This window comes from Schistocerca americana, chromosome 2, assembly GCF_021461395.2.
Source record: "Schistocerca americana isolate TAMUIC-IGC-003095 chromosome 2, iqSchAmer2.1, whole genome shotgun sequence".
NCBI classification, from domain to species: domain Eukaryota; kingdom Metazoa; phylum Arthropoda; class Insecta; order Orthoptera; family Acrididae; genus Schistocerca; species Schistocerca americana.
Genome location: NC_060120.1, coordinates 967,903,702 through 967,917,833, shown reverse-complemented (window position 1 = coordinate 967,917,833; position 14,132 = coordinate 967,903,702). Strand labels below are relative to the sequence as shown.

Genomic DNA, 14,132 nt, shown 5'->3' with positions numbered 1-14,132 from the left:
AACTATCAAAGCACACAGATGAAACTATAATTCGCTCCTGGTTAGTAACTCAAAAAATGTCATAAAATCAGTTACTTTGCTGTTGCTCTTGTTGATTGGTTGGTGTCTGATGCCTGATTTCCAGAGGACACTTCTCGGCCTGCAAGATCTGAGCATTCACAGAGGTGGAATTACTGGTAGTTGGGAGCCCCTATGTCAGACACATATGGGGGCCATTGGAAATTAGCTGCTAAGGAGAGGAAGAAATCCAGTAAAGCCAGTGTGCACTCTGTGTTTATACTACGAAAAGTCATTCCAGACATGAAACAAAGCCATGAAGAGCACATCAACTGTAGGTGGTGACTCATATCGGTATTAACGATGTGGGTCACTAGGGACTGGAAGAGATTCTCTTTAGTTTCAGGCAACTAGCTGAAATGGCAAAGCTGCCAGTCTTGCAGGATCAAGCCAGAGCTCACCATCTGTAGCATCGTCAACAAGACTGACTGTGGCCTCTAGTACAGAGCTGATTGGAGAGTCTGAATCTGACACTCAAGCAATTCTGCAACAATGTAGGTAGCAGATTTCTCGAGTTGCACCAATGGGGTGGGGAGGCTTCGTGTTCTGCTTAAAAGGTCAGGGGTCCACTACACACAGGAGGTGGCTACGCTGTTAGCAGGGACAGGGTGGAATGGACAGGGCAGTTTTTTAGGTTAGAAGGTCTCAGGAAATTACAGAAAGGGCTTTAGACTGAAAGGGTGCAGGATGAACATAGGAAGAGAATAGACATACTAACAGTAAGTATTGTATTAATTGTAAACTGTCTTCTGTGTTGGGAAAGAACCGGAGGTACTGAAAGCTAGCTAAAGGCGGAGGTAAGTTCAGCTGCAATTTACAAGGACCTAAGAGTGTTTTCCTGTGAGGTTATACTTGACAACTGGAATGAAAAGTCACAACGTAAATAAATTAATAATTGGTTCCTCTTATCAACTTCCCAACTCAGATGATTCAGTTGTTGAGTAGTTCTAGTGACCACAAGGTCGTTGTAGCTACAATGACCACTGCAATATTCAAGTCCACCAAATGTAAACATAAAATGAACTATTTCAAGAATCACATACAAATTCACTAGATACCTTTGTAAGAGACAGTCTTCACTCCTTCCCGTCTAACTATGTAAGTAAAGTGTGTCAAATGAGAAATTTACACCAAATAAATTAATAAAGGATGTTACCAATTCCCTATTGTACACAAAATAGGCAAGAACACTGTTACAAAAGCAAAAAATTAAAGCATGCTAAATTTAAAAGGATGCAAAATCTCCAAGACTGATGACGTTTTATGAAGCTTGAAACTTAGTGCAGATTTCAATGTGAGATGCTTTTAATAACTTCCACAGTGGAACTCAAGTCTCAAAAATCTGACAGAAAATCCGAAGAGAGTCTGATCATATACAAAGGCCTATGGCAAGAGACAATCAACAGCTTCGCTGCACAATACCAATGGTAGTATTAGCAATGACAGTGCCACTGAAGTGGAGTTACTGAACACAGCTTTCCGAAATTCCTTCAACAAAGAAGACAATTACATATTCTACGATTCGAATCAAGAACAGCTGCCAACATCAGTAACTTAGAAGTAGATATCCTCAGTGTAGCAAAACAGATTAAATCACTTTTAAAGGCAAGTTTTCCAGTCCAGATAGTATACCAATTATGTTACTTTCAGAATATGCTGATACAATATCTCTATACTTAACAATCATAGAAAACCACTCACTTGACGAAAGATCCATACCAAACGACTGCTAAGTTGCATAGGTCACATCAATACTGAAGAAAGGAAATAGGACTAATCCAATGAATTACTGACAGATATTAATGACATCAATTTGCAGCAGGATTTTGGAACATATGCTATGTTTGAACATTCTGAATCACCTCAAAGGTAAAGATCTACTGACACACAGTCAGCATCGTTCATGTCAAACACAACTAGCTCTTCATCCACATGAAGTAATGAGTGCTTTCGCCACGAGATCTCAAACTGACTGCATATCTCTAGGTTTTCACAAAGCTGTTGACACCATTTCTGACATGAGACTTCTAACCATATTGCGTGCCTATGGAGTGTCACTTCAGTTGTGCAACTGGACTCGTGAGTTCCTGTCAAAACAGTCAGAGTAGTCAATGGAAAATCATAGAGTAAAACAGAAGTCATATCTTGTGTTCCTCAAGAGTGTGTTACAGGTCTCTTCTGCCGTTCCAAATCTATATAAATGATTTAAGAGACAATCTGCGCAGCCCCCTTAGATTGTTTGCAGATGATACTGTCATTTACCACCTAGTAAAGGCATCAGAAGATAAAACCAATTACAAAAAGACATAGACACAATATCTGTTTAGCATGAAAAGTGGCAACTGTCTCTCAATAAGGAAACTATGAGGTCATCTGCATGACTACAAAAAGAAATCTGTTAAAATTTCAGTTACACAACAAACAAATTTAAAGACTATCAATTCAACTAAATACCTGGGAACTACAATTACAAACAACTTAAATTGGAATAATCACATACATAATGTTGTGGGGAAAAGCAAACCACAGACTGTTTTTTATTGACAGAACACTTAGAAAGTGCTACAGGCCTACTAAGGAGACTGTCTACACTAGGCTCGTCCATCCTTTGATAGAGTATTGGTGTGTGATATGGAATCCTTACCAGATATGATTGGTGGAAGACATTAAAAATGTCCACAGAAGGGCAGCTCATTTTTCAATATCACGAAATATGGAAGAGAAAGTCATGGACATTATTTGCGAGTTGGGGTGTCAATCTTTAAAAGAAATGCCTTTTTCATTGCAGCGAGATATTTTCATGAAATTTCAATCACCAACCTTCTCCTCTGAATGTGAAAATATTTTATTGTCACTAAACTATATACGGAGGAATGATCATCATCATAAAATACGAGAAATCAGAGCTCATACAGAAAGATTTAAATGTTTATTTTTCCCATGCATTGTTAGAGAATGGAACAGTAGAGAAATAGCCTGAAGGTGGTTCGAAGAACCCTCTGCCAGCCATTTAAGTGTTAATTGTATAGTGTTGATGTAGATGTACAGTGTGTAAACTTTTAGATGGCAGACCTCTCCCTAGTCCTGAATCGGTAGAAGACAGTAAACGTCGTGAGGCTTCGGTAGGCACGTAGTTTCGACTGCTGCCAACATTATGTAGCTGACTGTGTTGTACAAGGTAGCCATTGTCGTCTGCTTCGTTATTGTTTTGCGCTGTACTGTTCTGCGTGTTTTTATTGTGCAGTTGTGCTAAATATTTTCAAAATGAGCGAAGAGGCAGTTGCTGGCCCATCTTGGGAGTCGCCAACAACCCCTACCGGTAGGCCTACGGTTAGATGGAAACCAGTATTACGTAGCGATGCTCGCAAAATTATCGGATGAATGGTTTGTGAGCGCATGGTAGACAAACATACATACATTCATTTTTATATATATAGATTTTAATGTACATGACGATTTCAGTTTCGTTTACAAACATTTAAGGCGAGTTTTACTTCCAAGCCTTTTGTCTGCTTTCGTGTAAGCATGATGCGCAATTTGCAGTGCCAGCACTGCAACTGGTAGGCGTGCCTTCCCCCCCCCCCCCCCCCCCCCCAACGGCTCCTCTCCCCTCGCCAGCCAATGCTTGCTTCCTCCTCTCCCCGCACTCCCCTCATAACTCTGCCGTCTTACAGTTAACACACTGTAGATAGACTTGGAGTTCTACAGCATACCAGCCATGTTGGATGACAGCTGGGCCAGAAAATGTAGGAACCGTAGACATCTCACAATAAGGCTTTAAATACATGGGTTTCACCAAAAAATATGCATTAACAATGAATTCCACAAAGCGAATGAAGATTGACTAAAATAATTGTATGTTAATGATCAATCTGAGTGCAATTTTCTCACTAATAAAAGAATTATCAAGTGTCTGTCCAGTTACAAACAGATTCAGGTAAACTGCAGTTTGAATGTGGTAGATGTTCATAAAAAGCAGTATACATTCTCACGGTTGGCAGCATGACAAATTCAGTTGCCCGATAACCACTCCCCTCCCCGCACTCATCCTAGTTCTGAACCAAACTGGTGCCACTGTTCCCCCTCCAACGCGAACATAGTGCTGTGCTTGAGCAACTGTGAAACACTGACTGCAACACCTTTTTGGGTGCTGGTCATACATAACAACAGCAAATAATATATAAATAAATGATCGCAATTCTTAAACTTTCGCTTGTCCCACAATCTAATGGCTTACATTGGTATTATCTCAACAATGGGTCTTGCTACTGCAACTTATTCTCACGATAACAATTACAGCCAATTTAATAAGATCTATTTCCTTTGTTAGATATTTAATTCTGGATTAACTTTCTTTCATATTTCATCTGAATGTCACCATATTGTTCTAGAACTGGTTAAAATCTGGTAAACATTTACTTGGTATTCTAATACGTGAACAGTGACCAAATTTCTCAATTGCAACCCACTTGGTAAATCAATATAGTCTCTGATAAGCAAATAAAATACTGACTTGAGATCAGAGTCAAGTAATTTTGGCCTTTAAATGTTACTTTTACTTAAAAGTCAGCATAAATATTGAATGCTATTTCCTCCTGTATTTCACAAAATTGTCAACTTTCAAGCAGAGCAATATAGTGGCTAGTTCATAGTTACTTGCATATCCCTCGCACTAGCTCCATGTGAGTTAAATGTCCTATGATTGAATGAGCACAGTCGATACTATATAGAGCACTTCAGCGTGTTGGGAAATTTTGAGCCAGTTCAAATGCAAGTATTGTTTGCCTTTCGAATTCTTCAAAATAAGTCTGCACATGATCCCAACAACTGAAGCTTCATCTGTAAATGTAAGATGACCCCTATATTAATCTATAAACAGTGTAAGAATGTTGTCCATGGCAGCAATAGCTTAATCTGTGAACATAAGACCACCAGGCATTTTTTTAATGGAAGAATCTGGGGAAAAACCTTATCTTATAATTGAAAAAGGATGATGTAACTTACCAAACGAAAGCGTTGGTATGCTGATAGACACACAAACAAACACAAACACACACACAAAATTCGAGCTTTCGCAACCTAAGGTTGCTTCATCAGGAAAGAGGGAAGGAGAGGGAAAGACGAAAGGATGTGATTTTTAAGGGGGAGGGTAAGGAGTCATTCCAATCCCGGGAGCGGAAAGACTTACCTTAGGGGGAGAAAAGGACAGGTATACACTCGCACACACACACATATCCATCCGCACATATAGAGACACAAGCAGACATATGTAAAGGCAAAGAGTTTGGGCAGAGATGTCAGTCGAGGCGGAAGTACAGAAGCAAAGATGCTGTTGAATTACAGGTGAGGTATGAGCGGCAGCAACTTGAAATTAGTGGAGGTTGAGGCCTGGTGGGTAACGGGAAGAGAGGATATATTGAAGGGCATAAGATGGCAAGTTCCCATCTTATGCCCTTCAATATATCCTGTCTTCCCGTTACCCACTTGCAATCTTAGGCCCTTATATCCTCTCTTCCCGTTACCCACCAGGCCTCAACCTCCGCTAATTTCAAGTTGCCGCCGCTCATACCTCACCTGTCATTTAACAACATCTTTGCCTCTGCACTTCCGCCTCGACTGACATCTCTGCCCAAACTCTTTGCCTTTAGATATGTCCGCTTGTGTGTGTGTGTGTGTGTGTGTGTGTGTGTGTGTGTGTGGGCGCGCGCGCGAGCGTATACCTGTCCTTTTCTCCCCCTAAGGTAAGTCTTTCCGCTCCCGGGATTGGAATGACTCCTTACCCTCCCCCTTAAAACCTACATCCTTTCGTCCTTCCCTCCCCCTTAAAACCTACATCCTTTCGTCCTTCCTCCCCCTTCCCTCTTTCCTGATGAAGCAACCTTAGGTTGCGAAAGCTCGAATTTTGTGTGTGTGTTTGTGTTTGTTTGTGTGTCTATCAGCATACCAACCCTTTCGTTTGATAAGTTACATCATCCTTGTTTTTAGATATATTTTCCCATGTCGAATGTTTCCCTCTATTATATTTATCTTATAATTGGTTTAATATAGTAATAAATTTCAGATATTGAATGAAAATACTGAAATGTGATACTACTGTTTACAATGATTTATTCCCTTCTAGATACAAGGGTGTAAGATGATTATATATGTGGTTCACCTTCTTATTACCTTCATAAAAGCATCTAATGGATCTACTTCATCCTCCACTTCAGCTTCAGCTTCAGCTTCACCTTCTTCTTTATTTTCCTTATTTTCCTTGTTTTCCTGTTTGTCTTGTTTTTCTTCTTCCTCATCACTATCATCTTCCAGTGTCCACTTCTTTGCCGGTACTGGAAGATTAGCTGTAACATAAAAATACCTTAAAACCATTCATATGAACTCATTAAAGTATTCAGATATATGTAAGCAGCACTTATAAAGAAGTACAGAGTTGCCCACTTTTCAAAGTAGATTTGTCTTACGGGTGAATCTAAGTTCTGCTACTCTCTCAGAAGTTCTCTCCGGTTATTTGCCGAATATTGATTTAAGAAACCATTTTCAACAATGGCTCACTACATAGTGATTTGTTACATTTGTTTCCTCAACTGCCTATTAGATTGTATCACTGTGAAAATGCCTGCATGCCAGTGCAAAAACAGAGTGTGGAATATGTGTGGTGTTTCTACAGGAAATATTTCCACTGACTCATTTAAAAGCAACTCTGGTGCCTTTTTATCATTTTGCTTGAACACTGACAGTTGAAATGCATTATTACAGATATGTTCTCTTCTTTCTTTAGTGCATCCATCTTATGGCAGGTTTAAACTGGAGATTCTCGATTGTGTATTGTTCTGAGCATCTTTCTTCATCTGTTAATGTGTGTGTTTATTGTAATGTTGTCCACCATTCCAATTCTCTTTCTCTCATTCCTTCCACTTTTCTTTCTATAATTCAATTCTTTGTTGCAGACAATTCATACACAATATATGTTCCAGCCAACACTTCTTTCCTCCTTCCTAATCACTTCTAGTTATCTTCTTTCACCCCCTCTTTTTCTTATTATTAAGTCTGTCAGTCCACTTCACCTTAAGCATTCTTCCCCACAACCATACTTCAAAACTTCCTTTCTTCTTTCTTTTTAACTGTCCATGATTCAGTGCTGCACAACACTACATGCCACACACAACATTTAGCAAATCTTTTCCTCCGCTCCGTTGGAATTATTCTAGCTGGTATTAACTTCTTCACCTTTTCGAATGCTCACTTTCCAATAGATATCCTCTTCCTCATTTCTTCTGTGCAGCTTCCTTTCCATGTCACTGAACTCCCCTGGTACAGAAATTACTTAACTTGTTCTATCGTTTTTCCGTCTCCCTTCTTGCTTATTCTCATCACTTTTGTCTTTCCTATATTTAAATTCACTGCATACCTAATGTCCCTTCTTGCAAAGCTATTCAACACCTTCTGTAGCAGCTCTTCTGTTTCCGTAAGTACTGCTTTATCCTTACACCCCCACCCCCCAATTATAATATTATTGTTGTGGCTTGGCAAGACAGCCAAGCCCCTATGAGATAGCCGAAAGTCAAGCGTTTAAGCTCACGCAGGATGGCGTGAGGTCTGGAAAATGACAAGGTCTTTATAGTAGCAAAAATAGTACGTAGCTTCTGGAATATTTAACTTTAATCCATAATTGGTGAACATCGGTCTGACGGTACATGCATCACAAGATAAATAGCAAATGATAATGGCGCCTTGCTAGGTCGTAGCAAATGACGTAGCTGAAGGCTATGCTAACTATCGTCTCGGCTAATGAGAGTGTAATTTGTCAGTGAACCATCGCTAGCAAAGTCAGCTGTACAACTGGGCCGAGTGCTAGGAAGTCTCTCTAGACCTGCCGTGTGGCGGCGCTCGGTCTGCAATCACTGATAGTGGCGACACGCGGGTCCGACGTATACTACCGGACCACGGCCGATTTAAAGGCTACCACCTAGCAAGTGTGGTGTCTGGCGGTGACACCACAATTATAATGCATCTTGCATCCTCTACGGCCATATCTATAGCTTCTTCTCTATATATATTGAACACTTTACGTGAACATCTTTATCTTGCACCTCTTTCAATGCTCGTTTCTTCTGTCTCCTCATGACCTACTCTTACTATCACATTTTCCTCTATTAACCTTCTATCTTTTCAGTCTATTCCAATATCTTTTAAAATTCTCAACAATATACTACAGATGACTCTACTGAATGCATTCTCCCAGCATATAAACCAAATACACACCTCCTTGTCCATTTCTATCATCCTCTTTCTAGTCATTCTCAAACAACCTATATCATCTCTTGTTCCTTTACCCTTTTTGTATCCAAACTGGTCTTCCCCAGTATTTTAGTCAATTTTCCTTAGTATCACTCTTGCTACGGAATGTGTAACACGACTGATAATACTAAATATCCTATAGTCTTTACATTATTTTGCAGGGCACTGAATTTTGTTACTGAATTTGGACCTAAGACTTTCAATGCCTCAGATGGTATTCTGTCACAGCTCAATGCTTTCTCCTTCCACAATTCTTCATCTAGTTTCTACAATCCCCAATTCAATACCTTAGGACTTCAGTCTTCTTGATTCTGTTCCCCTTCATCTTCCAAGACCAGTCTCATGACATCAGCCTGTGCGCTGTACAACTCTTACACATAATCCATCCCTTTCTCCTCCTTTTCTATACATATTGTCTTCTTTAATGTTTATTTAACATTCGTTATTTGCTAATTTCCCTTTTTACTACCGATTTCACTGCTCTGTACATTTCTTCCAGTTTTTCTTTCTTTTCCAATTCTTCTAATGCCTCACATTGTTTCCTCATTCAATCTTCTCTAACTCGTCAGTTAGCCCTGCTACATCACTGTTCAGTTTTCTACACTGTCTTCTGGCTTCTTCCGAATTGTTGTTTTGCCATTTCTTGTGAACATCCATCTTATCTGCCAAAGGACAAACACCAGTAGACAAGCACGAGAGAATGAAGAATGCATATGGGGCAGCATTTCCATCAAAAACAACCACTGTGGAATGGGTGCCAAGTTCCAAAGGGGTATTGCTGATTCATGATAATGTGCATCCCCATAATGTAAATGTTGTAAAGCAGAAGTTGCACCAGCTGGAGTGGGAGACAACTGAGCATCTGTCCTATATTCCTGATATCTCCCCGTGTGATAATCACACCTACGATTCCTCAAAAAAGGACTTGAACTGCCAATGCTTCCTGTCGGATGAGGATATGCAACAGGCAGTTACGGACTTATTCACACAGCAGGACATGGTTTTTTACCAAATAGGTATCTTCAACCACGTGAGATGTCACCCTCAATGCTAATGGCGATTTTGTCTGATTGCAATACTGATTCTGGGCTGTACAGCCTTTGAACAGAATTTTTTTGATCATCTTATAGTTTAAAAAGATGGCACAATGTAGAAAATAATGCACTAGAAAAAATTAAATGGCTGTTACTGCCATCACAATGTTCGCCAAGTCCCGGTCAGAAAAACAACAACAATATGGAAAGGATAGATTGCTACTAGCCACATGGAGAAGGTGTCGACTTGCAGATAGGCACAATGAAAAAGACTGCTAAAATATTTAAGCTTATGGACAAAGTTCTTCTTCCAAAGAAGAAAATACATACACATTCGCACAAGAACTCATACATACGTGGCCACTACCTCCAGCAGAGCACCTGGAGACAACAGCCATATCTGCACGAGTGATGCTTGTGTGAATATTTGTGTGTTTTCTACTTCAGAAGAACGACTCTGTCCAAAACTTTAAATATGTATGTGGTGTCTGTTCATTCAGACATGTCCTAAAGAAATGGCAAATTTTGATCCAGTAGCCACTTTTGGATTAAGACACAAAGGAATTACAGACATTGGCTGTGAGTGGGAATTGATTGAAATCAATGGGGAAAGTTGAAAATTTATGCCAGACTGTCGAAAACACCATTTGAACCTGAGTCTCCTCCTTACTAGGCAGATGCTCTGAACACTGAGTCGTTTGGACTCAGTGGTCACTGCAACTGCACGGACGACTATATTGCACGCCTCCTGTCAGACCCAAATTCTCAACTTACCCAGTCACTACCACTGTAGTTCCCCTTATCCAGTACCCTACTTACTCATGGCTTTTCACTGATACTGAAAGAACACACACCACATATACATAATTAAGATGATGACAGCCAATGATCTCTTCTGCGCAGGTGCATACCACATACTAGCTCTTACGGGAATCTGAGAAATGCCACAAGTAATGAGGATAATGGGCAAAGGGCACTACATTAATGTTGTGTTTATAAGTTGAGAATTTGGGTCTGACAGGAGGCGTGCTACGGCAGTCAGTGCACTTGCAATGACCACTGTGTCTGAATGGCTCAATGGTCAAACCACCTGCCTAGTAAGCAGGAGACCCAGGTCTGAATCCCGGCCCAGCACAAATTTTCAACTTTCCCTTTGATTTAAATCAAAGCCCACTCTCAGCCAATGTCTGTAATTCATTTGTGTCTTAATTAAATATTTTATAAGTCTTTTTCATTGTGCATGGCTGAGATTCAATGTCTCTTCTATGTGACCAGTAGCAGTCTATTACTTTCATATTGTTGTTATTGAACTCACTGTGGTTAAAAAGAAACCTAAATAATTGTTAACAAATAATAAATAAATTACAGTGATCACATCAAAGAATTTGCCTTACAGAGACTTCTACTTCCAAATAAAAACCAAAGAGTTTATCTACAATGGACCTTTATTACTTTTTAAAAATGTTAGCTACAAAAACTGCTGCTCCTAATACTATGAACACCACAAATAATTCCAGAATGAGATTTTCACTCTGCAGCGGAGTGTGCGCTGACATGAAACTTCCTGGCAGATTAAAACTGTGTGCCAGACCGAGACTCGAACTTGGGACCTTTGCCTTTCGCGGGCAAGTGCTCTACCAACTGAGCTACACAAGCACAACTCACGCCCCGTCCTCACAGCTTTACTTCTGCCAGTACCTCGTCTCCTACCTTCCAAACTTAACAGAAGCTCTCCTGCGAAACTTGCAGAACTAGCACTCCTGAAAGAAAGGATATTGCGGAGACATGGCTTAGCCACAGTCTGGGGAATGTTTCCAGAATGAGATTTTCGCTCTGCAGTGGAATGTGCGCTGATATGAAACTTCCTGGCAGATTAAAACTGTGTGCCGGACCGAGACTCGAACTTGCACATGCCCGCGAAAGGCAAAGGCAAAGGCAAAGGCAAAGGTCCCGAGTTCGAGTCTCGGTCCGGCACACAGTTTTAATCTGCCAGGAAGTTTCAGCACAAATAATAATTATAATTAATTTTATATGTGTGAATAAAGAAGAGAAAAACATATCTCCCACCTAGTAGGTTTCCTTTGATTTCCTTCTTTGTAATCTCCAGCTCCTTCTTCTTCCTCTCTGCTCGCCATCTCTCAATTCTTTCTCTGCGTTTCTGCATTTCTAATTCTAATCGTTTCTGCTCTGCTTCCTGGTAAGGCAGAGAACAGGTATGAGAGCTAAGTAATGAACACAATCACAAATTAATATAGCTACTGAATGTATTAGTACATGGCTTCAACATAAACCCTGAGCACAGCACAATTAAAGGTTTTCTATCATTAGTGCTGTCAACATGTGATCTCACGATGACTGGAAATTATCATACAGCACATTTCTCTTCAGCATCATTACACTGCCGCGAGCTGTGGCGCATGCAGTGTAGTGTATCTGTTAGCATCACTGGCTGGCATGCTGCGGATCGTCAGTTCAAAGCTGATGTGAGCAATTATTTGTTATTTAGTATTAATCATTTCAGGAAGGTTCTTGATGAAAACATTTGGTGAGAATCAATAGCAAGACCCCTTCACAGAAGGACAACTGAAGAACAGGGACATGCCACAAGATGTTAACCATCACAACAATCCTATTCATGCCAGTCAACTGCAAATGATTATAGTCGGCGATGGCTCATCGCTGTACCATGCACTTAAGTACCAGCCACTAACCTAGCTGCTGAATTCAGAAAAACTAAGTGAGGCAACCATCTGTGATGGTAAGACCACTACAGATTAAAATTGTCCACTGACAACAGTTACCAAGATGACAGGAAATCTCAGTGACTTGATCATCAATGCACAACAAGTCAGGGCACTACTGTCTAAGGGGCTTCTTTTCCTGCAATGTCAAATGCTTACCACAACCAGCTGAAGAAGATTATGGTCTGTGATGTGGAAACAGTTGTGCTGACAGTCATAAATGGGATTTGTGTCCAGCCAACAGGAACATATACTGTGAGAATAACTATCAATGACACAACACAGGCCTTTGAATCTGTTGTTATGACATACGGTAGTGATGATGTTATTCTCAAACGAGACTTTTTGCTGCCATCAATAGCAATCATTGACTGTGAAAGATCAGAGCTCCAGACAGACGAAGATATTCCAAACAAGCACCTGTACCATAGATTGCACTGGGTGGTTGTTTACTGTTGAAGATATTGTTATTTCACGACTGTCAACAACACATGTTCCAGTCATCAACCAAGATGCACAATTAAAATGTAAAGTTTTTGTCAAAAGCAAGAAGCTACTCATATTCACAAATAAATCTAAATGCCAATGACGATTGAGAACCTTGTGGTGAAGGAGAACTCTGGATCACTAAATGTCAAGAGCAGCCACAATTTGTCCCTAAATGTATGTGCACATGAGACAGCAAGAAAGAGCAGATTAGTATCATTAACGAAGAATCTTGTACCACTACCACTACATGCAACACAGACGAGGAAGCTACTATCTAACTGCCCATAGGGTCTGGCCTGAGCGAAGAACAACACAGTGAGTAATAGCCACCCTGCATCAATTTTTGGATGCCTTCAAAGGCAGTGTGGAGAAAGGGCAGCTCAAACAGCTCATGATAAAACACCAATTTGCCAGTTCAATATGGAGTGTTACTGGGTGAAACCCTTCGAATTTAGGGTGCACAACTAGCTTTACCACCTGGAATAGATGATGTGTCTTTGCTGCCTAGACAACATTGTCGTTATCTCAAAGACATATGCATAACATCTAAGTTGACTGATAACCATGCTGAAGTACAAACAAACAACAGGTCTCTAACAGAATCCGAGAAAGTGCCTCTTCGTTGTATAAAAAATAAAAACCTTGGAGCACCTAGTAAATGACGATTGAGTCTGTCCCAATCTGGAGAAAATAAGATCAGTCACAGGTTGTCCAACTCCTCAGCACATTAGTGATGTAAGAGGTTTTCTCACAAGGAGCTTATACTATCAGAGATTCATAAAGAACTTCGGTACCAAGGCACATCCTTTGCCATCTTTAGCAGGGAGATGCCAAATTTTCATGCAACGAAGTGCAAGAAAGATCTTTCCTTGTCCGTAAAGAGGCACTATCTTCTTCTCCAGTTCTAAAATTGTATGACAAGAATGCCGAGACAGATCTTCACACTGCTGGTAGCAGTTTTTGGATACAAGCAGTCTAGTACAAAATCGGGGTGGTACTGAAAGGGTGATAGATTACGCTTCCACAGTACTCTCCGAGTCCCAGGTGAACTACTCTACAACTGCCTATCATTGCACACAAACCCAGTCTCTCCCATCTACTCAATCTCCCACTTCCAGCTCCACTCCCTCCAAAACCTCAAAATTCCAATCAACACAATCTGGAACCACAACACCCCAATTCAGTAGTTAACCTTTCCTCCAAACCTCTCTCCCAATCCGAAAACTCTGTCCTATCCAAAGGCCTCACCTTCAGCCCCACTCCCAGATTTAACCAAACAGCCCTCGTCAAAGATTTACTGTCCTACACCCGTACTCTCTGCTGGAAATATCACTTTGCCACGAAGAAAAATGATCCTAATCCTACTCCTAATGATCCAACTCCCCAAGACACTATCCAAATTGAACCCTGCCTGGAACAGTTCCGTCCTCCGTCACAGCGGGACCCACCTCCTCTTCCTCAAAATCACCCTCTCCTAACCTTCCAGGAATTTCTGACTTCCAGCCTTGCCTCT

General features: G+C 40.6%; 1 protein-coding gene across 1 annotated transcript in view; it reads right to left on the bottom strand.

Moving 5' to 3' along the window:
- LOC124596226 (probable ATP-dependent RNA helicase DDX46) overlaps nt 1-14,132 on the bottom strand; it is a 172,767-nt gene that overhangs the window by 128,126 nt on the left and 30,509 nt on the right. Inside the window, exons 5-6 of the mRNA XM_047135284.1 lie at nt 11,457-11,583; nt 6,226-6,398 (exon numbers count right to left, since the gene is read on the bottom strand). Coding sequence (XP_046991240.1) covers nt 6,226-6,398; nt 11,457-11,583 — 300 coding nt within the window. The remainder of the gene's footprint in view (nt 1-6,225; nt 6,399-11,456; nt 11,584-14,132) is intronic.